Here is a 7,435-nt window from a genome sequence, read left to right as displayed (position 1 = left end):
GAGTGGAAGACTTTGCTGAATAAGTGATGAGTTAACTTAAGAATGCCCTAGGGGTGGAAGACTTTGCCCCATGAGTGGAAGACTTTGACTATTGTACTTTGAGACTATATTGTGATACTGAGTTAACTTAAGACTCTGCCCCATGAATGGAAAACTTTGACTATTGTACTTTGAGATGATTGTTCTTTGTTCTAAATATTGTGACCACTTTGGTGAAAACTATGTGGTCATTTTAATGATAAGCTGTTGTGAACATAAGTTGTATTATTGTGAATGCTGTACCTTGATTTTCTGTGAATGTTTTGCTTTGATTTGTTATGGAATAGAGTGTTCACTATACCGTGTAATCAGAACCTTAAAAGCTGTTCACAGTAGCATTCTTCTGGAAAGCTTCTGTGCATGGCATTACAATGGCTTATATTCCTACATGGAAATTTGATATTTGTAACTCAAGAAACTTTTCTTAGAGTAGCTGGAGGGAATATACATACATACATACACACATGCACACACATATGTATTTATATATGTGCAGAGGGCAGAGGGTGAGTTTAATATGAAGGGATGATATCTAAAAAATAAAAATAAGGGGTGAGAGAGGAATGTACTGGGAAAAGGAGAAAGGGAGAGGTAGAATGGGGTAAATTATCTCACATAAAAGAGGCAAGAAAAAGCTTTTACAATGGAAGGGAAGAGGGGGGAGATGAGAGGGAATTAGTGAACTTTACTCTCATTGGATTTGGCTTAAGGAGGGAATAATATATACTCTCAAATGGGTATGGAAATCTATCTTACCCTACAGGAAAATAGGGAAAAGGGGAGTAAAAAGGGAGGAAGACAGAAGGAAGGGCAAATGGCAAGAATGGTAATCAGATGCAAACACTTTTGAGGAGGGACAGGGTCAAAGGAGAGAATAGAATAAATGTGGGGTGGGATAGGATGGAGGTAAATATAGTTAGTCTTTCACAACATGACTGTTATGGAAGTATACATGACTACACATGTATAACCTATAACAAATTGCCTGCCTTCTCAATAAGGGTGGGTGGGGAGGGAGGAAGGGAGAGGGGAGAGAATGTGGAACTCAAAGTTTTTTTGTTTTGGGAGGTTTGGGTTTTTTTTTTTTTGCTTTTTGGAGGGCAATTGGGGTTAAGTGACTTGCCCAAGGTCACATGGCTAGTTTTTGTGTTAAGTGTCTGAGGCCGGATCCGAAGCCAGGTCCTCCTGACTCCAGGACCAGTGCCCTATTCACTGTGCCACCTAGACGCCCCCGCAACTCAAAGTTTTAAAAAAGAATGCAAAAAATTGTTTTTACATGCAACTGGGAAATAAGATACACAGGCAAAGGGGTATAGAAATCCATCTTACCCTACAGGAAAATAGAAAGGAAGGGAATAAGAGAAGGGGGGTGTTTGTGATAAAAGGGAGGGCAGATTGGGGGAAGGGGTAATCAGAATGTATGCTGTCTTGTGGGGGGGGAGGGGAGAGATGGAAAGTAAATTTGGAACTCAATCTTGTGGAAGTAAATGTTGAAAACCAAAAATTAATTAATTAATAAAAAGAAAAGGAAAAAAAAGAACAAGACTAAATATATCATAAGGAGAGAAATAGCTACATAATATGGTACTAATATGACATCTATTGCAGAAAAACAAAATTGAATATAAACTGTATGTGAAAAATCAAATAAAACCCAAGTTCATGAAGTCATCAAAAAAAACCTCACAAATTAAAAAGTATATCTTTTTCACATGAGCAGAAAACTTTTAAATTTAACACTGTATTTTAAGAAAATTATAAAATGGTTACGTGTGTGTGTGTGTGTGTGTGTGTGTGTGTGTATGAAACACCAAGATCTTGTCAATAGAACTGAAAGGTCATCTAGTCCAAAATCTCACTGAGTGTGGGAATTTCCTCAAGAAGCTCTCTGGATACATGATCGACTATTCCTCACCTATACGATTCCAGTGATGGGAAGGTCATTATTTAACAAAGCATCCTATTTTATTTTTATAAAGCTCCTTCTACTTCTACTCTATTCTATTCTTAATAAATAATTTATAAAGATCCCTACATATATCCCTACATCTAAACAAGAAGCATAAGTGCACACAAGGCACACACACACACACACACACACAAAATACCACATTTGTAAAGATGTTAACAGCTTTTATTACAATAGTGCAAGGTAGTATTCATCCACCACTCACCAACACCAAAATGTTGTCTTCTATAAAACAGCTTCAGAAATTTCAAACAAGAAAACTAAAATAAATATCAGTTGTAATAACTCTTATACAACACTGTTAGGTATTTCAATTTCATGTTACTCCAAACAAATCAGTACATTCTCTAGCAGATGTGTAGCAAACATTTTTGTCCAATTTTGTCTTTTTGCCCAAAAACACACTGGCACATGCCTTACAATGAAAAACTCTTTAGAACAGAACTCCATGACAGCAGTATGGACTCGTGCTTATAACTCATCATCCAGTTGTACCAAATACCATAAAATACAAAATGATATGAAATATAAACATCAATTTGTATTTGTATTTTTATTTACAAAAATAGGGTGGGGGAGAAAAGGTTTACATCCCCATTTCCTTTCTAGGGGAGACAAGACTGTCAGTATCGCATTTCTTCTAACAATTATTTTAAACGATATTTATACTTTTTCAGAAACTGAGATCTGCCTTTTAACTAGAAGCCCACATTTAGGAAGGAAGGAATGGGTAGGCTTAAAACAGTCAGGACATAAATGGCTTTCCTTGAAATGATTCTGGATTGTATGTAGATTTAGTGCTTCATCAACTTTGTGATCCAAGCACTCCCAAAGCTTATGGACATAAACATTTGATCATGTCACTATTTACAGCAACTTGTATCTTCTCTGGTTTCAAAGGACACTTCTTGACGTACAAGAGACTACCTGAATTACTTTTTTCAAAAGGCAAACACTATGACATAACTCCAAAGACAGGATTGTGACGACAAATGCTAGGGCCATATTCCTCATAGTCCTTCTTGGTGTGGCAAACTTGAAAGAATTCCGGCTTAAAAAAAAAAAAAAAGTTAAGATTACAAACATGTTTCAACAAATAAATAAAATTAATTACTAAACTACCTGGAAATACAAACAATTTATTCAGTAACAAACTATTCATATCCTTCTCTTTCCCCTTACTATTGTTGTTTTTAAAAGCTTTTACTTACATAGATTTAGAATTGACATACATTATATCACTTGAACCTTACAACAAACCTATTTGATGTATAGTGTCAAAATTATGCCCGTTTTATAGATGGGGAAACTAAGGTTGAGAGGAGAAATTACTTGCCTGAGCTCACACAATTTATTAAGTGACAGCATCCAATTCTTATAACTCCAAGTAAAAATCCACCACATTGCTTCTTCAGAATTTTTCACTTTATTACTTTTTAGTAGCTTCATCATATGATGGCTAAAGAGAATAGAAAGGGAATCTATTCTGCTTGATGCTTGCAGCTTTTAGGAAAAGGAATGATTCACAAAGTGATGGAAACTAATGGCTAACATGAGATTTTTATATCATTAATGGATTTCACCTGTGTTTTCCTTGTTCTCTAATTAACAAGGGTATCAAAAGCTGACTAAGCTAAGATCATTAATGGTGCAACTTATTTTTATGTAGTACAAAGTCAATTGTATAAATATACAACATAAACATTTTCAGCAGTATACTGACAAAATATATTTAAAAATATATATGTGTTTAAAATCATAAAAGTTAGCATAGAATTTTTTAAGTGTCTTTCAAATATACTTACAGTTGATGCAAGCATGGAGCCTCCAAACCATACAGCATAGCGCTGCATATGGTGCGTTATAACTTGAACTTCTACAGGCTTAGGCTAGAAAATAAAATGTTTTACATTTAGTTCAAGCACTATCAATCATTTTTATTCCAATGCTCTGTTGACACAAAATATTCTTCAGTCTGAGAACAAAAAAGTCTGGTCCTTAATCTGTATTCCCTTTTCCCTATTACAGGACACAATTCTTAGCTTCATAAAGTACTATCTCTCAGTCATTTCTGTTTTCAAAACCTTCTTCTTACTCTCTAACACTGAACAAATCTAGAGGAACTAAGCATATCTTCCTTTAGGTTGTAAAGTAAGGTTTTCTCTCCAAAAATCTAACCAACTGAAAATGTAAAAACTTTAATCAACCTTTAACTGAATTGACTGGCAGTACTAAAATCACAGAGAAGATCACTAAGTAATATTCCAAAAGGCCAGAGAAAATTAAATTCTAAGGGTCATTATGGTCTCCTTCCTATAAGCATTTTTGATTACACATATGTTTCATTGATAAGATAGGCAGAATCTAGAAAAGGGCAGCATCTAGAAAAGAAAAAAGTAATTAAGTGAAGGAAATGGGAGATGTTTAGCCTAGAGAAGAGAAGACTTAGTGAGACCATGACAGCTGTCTTCAAATATGTAAAAGGATGTCATTGAGAAGAGGGATTAGACTTGTTCTGTTTGGCCTCTGAGGGTAGAATTAGGAAAAATGGATGGAAGTTGCAGAGAGGCAGCTCAATATTGGAAAATTTAGGCTCGATATAAAGAAAAACTCTAAAAATCAGAATTATCCAAAAGTGGAATGGGCTGCCTCAGAACTTCACTAGGAGTCTTTGAAGGAAGGCTGGATAAACTTGCTCAGCATGCTATGAAAAGAATTCTTCTTCAGGTAGTGGATGGCCTCTGAGGTCCCATCTGACTTGGGTATGGATCCTGTGGCATTACTTCTATGTGTTCCTTCATAAGACTGGTAGTTCTAGTCAAAATCTCAAAGAAAGATACTAGAAAGTTAAGAAGCATATCTTTGGGAAACACATTCTAACTCCCTGGTTATTCTAATTTAAGACAGTATTTTTAAAGGATATTAAAGAACCTTAGGATACTAGTCATTATCACTACTTGCCTGCTCTCCTTCAACATAAAAAGGGAATTGCCTTCAAATATAGGTCAGTGACAGCATAAAATTGTTGTTGCCGCATCACTTGCTATATCACTCTTAACTGCATACTTGGAATATGTTCAGACAACAAACCTCTAAATGCAATTTCACAGTATGGGTAGGAAAATGATAAAGACTTGTTTTTATTTTACGCTACTAAGCCAAGATTTTTCAGCTTTGTATTATAAGGTAAGAACTACTTCATTTCCAGCACAGAGGCCACATTCCACTTATCACACATACAATTCTCATTTTGGACTACCTTTATCCTTCCACCACTGAGCTCCTCACTAAGTTTCAATCTGGCATCCACCACTCTTTTCAAATCTCTCTGCAGTCGACGTCCGAAGTCTCTGAACATTGTGGATCCTCCTGAAAGAACAACATTCTAAAGGGGCAAAGAGAAAAGATCAGAAAGTCTTCCTTTAGAGTAAAATAAATGTTTATTGGGACACATATAAATTGCTTTAAAATAGATATTGCTATGTGACGCCCCCCCCCCCACAAAACCTACAATCATTGGACAGCATACCTTAAAGTTCTACAAAAGAATGTTCATTAGATTCAAAGATAATGTTACCAAACTAATTTAAGCAAATTTTACACCCCACAAATGTATATCTTGTTCATCTTCAGAAGCACTAGGGATAGAGTGGATAGAAAGCAGGCCTTGGAACCAGGAACACAAATTCAAGTCTATCTCTGAAACATACTGGCTCTTTAACTCTGAGTAAGTCACTTAATTTCTCAGTTAACTATACAACTGGACAACTCTCTAAAACTAATAATTGTAAACCAGTTGCCAACCTGATCTAATAAAGAGGATTTCCTCATCTGGGAGTTCCTATACCAACAAATTCATAGGTGTAGTCCTATCTCTAATTTACTTGTAACTTTCTGGCATTTAATTTAGATAAAAATTCCAAGCTGCCATTCTGGGCCATATTATACAATACTTGCAATATCTTTATACTATGAAACCAAAACAAATGATAGAAATGAGTATGCACATCTTTGCAATCATTAAAAAATACATAGACAAATCTATATTGTTACTTAAGATATGTTATTTTACATAATCACAAATTCTCTTCCTATGGGAAGCAAGAATCATAGTCTCAGAAATAACAACATTAAAGTTCATATCAGATTTAGATAATGGTGCTCTCCCCAAATCCTATGGTAGCATATCATGGGATTCTCCAACTCTTCAGCATTTCTCATTTCATCAGACTTTTTAAGTTCACTGTTCTCCTGAAACTGGAAGATACTATCACATTTTACTGGATTGGGAAAGCTAACAAGTTAACAGTACTAACCATGGAAAAGTATAGTATATACAGCAGAGTTGCTCTGGTGGTAATGGGGTCTTGTGAAACAAAAACAAAATTAAAAGTAGCAATCCTATACATTAAATGGAATTTAATGTAGAAAAGTTATGTGACCTCTCTCTTTTGCTGAACCTGAATGAAGTTTTCCTTTAAATGGAGATGAGTGCTAAAAAAGATTTCTTTCTTAACATAACTTTGTGCCTGTGCCTATGTGTGCAGTTCTTTTTTAAATTTATTTTTAAACTTTTTTTGGAGGGAAATTGGGGTTAAGTGACTTGCCCAAGGTCACACAGCTAGTTTTTGTGTGTGTGTTAAGTATCTGAGGCCGCATTTGAACTCAGGTCCTCCTGACTCCAGGGCCGATACTCTATTCACTGCGCCACCTAGCCACTCCTATGTGTGCAGTTTTTAAAGCATATTTATTAAAAAGGAAGCACTAATATTTGGGGAAGCAAAATTCTACAACTGCACGATGGCTCTTCAGTAGCTCATGATATTCAAAGCTCTGCCTGGCAGCTGTCATGGTCTTCCTGAGTTCTGCAATGTTTCATATTACAATGGAAATTTTAAAAATCACTGGCAAAGTATTTTTTGTCAAAATAAAACAAATGGAATTAGATTAGTTTTAGAGCAAAATAAATATGAAATGAACACATTTGGAACTTTTAAATGTGTTAGATATTTCCAAAAATGTACTTAAATTTTTCTCAAATACAAATTAATAGAGGGAGGTCAAAAAACATTTTCAAGTAAATCTATATAGTGACAAATATGTGCTATCAGAGATATTAGCATTTGATTTTTTTTATTATATTTCTGGTTTTTACATCCCCTTTATTTTCCAAACCTCCCCCTCCATTCTTCCCTTTCCAAAAAGCAATCTCTTGAAATAAAGAATTTACAAAGTGATATATGGGGAAGGGCAGGAGAGAAGTTTAACAAAACTAACCAATATATTTACTCAATCTAAGAGGATGTGCAATGTTCTATACCCACAATGTTTCACATCGCTTCTGCAAAAAACATTTTGGTCACTATAGTGGTACATATACATATAGATATAGATATAGATATAGATATAGATATAGATATAGATATA

General features: G+C 34.8%; 1 protein-coding gene across 4 annotated transcripts in view; it reads right to left on the bottom strand.

Annotated features, from left to right (window-relative positions):
• Positions 1-2,151: 2,151 nt before the first annotated feature.
• The window catches only part of ACTR3B (actin related protein 3B), a 114,075-nt gene continuing 108,791 nt past the window's right edge, over positions 2,152-7,435 (bottom strand). For all 4 annotated transcript variants that reach the window (XM_069084339.1, XM_069084321.1, XM_069084331.1 and 1 more), the window contains 3 exons: positions 5,268-5,393; positions 3,814-3,897; positions 2,152-3,059 (listed from right to left, as the gene is read on the bottom strand). In XM_069084339.1, the coding sequence (XP_068940440.1) occupies positions 2,964-3,059; positions 3,814-3,897; positions 5,268-5,393 (306 nt within the window). In that variant the 3' untranslated portion in view covers positions 2,152-2,963. The remainder of the gene's footprint in view (positions 3,060-3,813; positions 3,898-5,267; positions 5,394-7,435) is intronic.

This window comes from Petaurus breviceps, unplaced genomic scaffold, assembly GCF_028583685.1.
Source record: "Petaurus breviceps papuanus isolate PSGF00001 unplaced genomic scaffold, PetGlider_PUasm1.0 115, whole genome shotgun sequence".
In the NCBI taxonomy this organism is placed as follows: Eukaryota; Metazoa; Chordata; class Mammalia; order Diprotodontia; family Petauridae; genus Petaurus; species Petaurus breviceps.
This window is presented reverse-complemented; position numbering and strand designations above follow the sequence as displayed.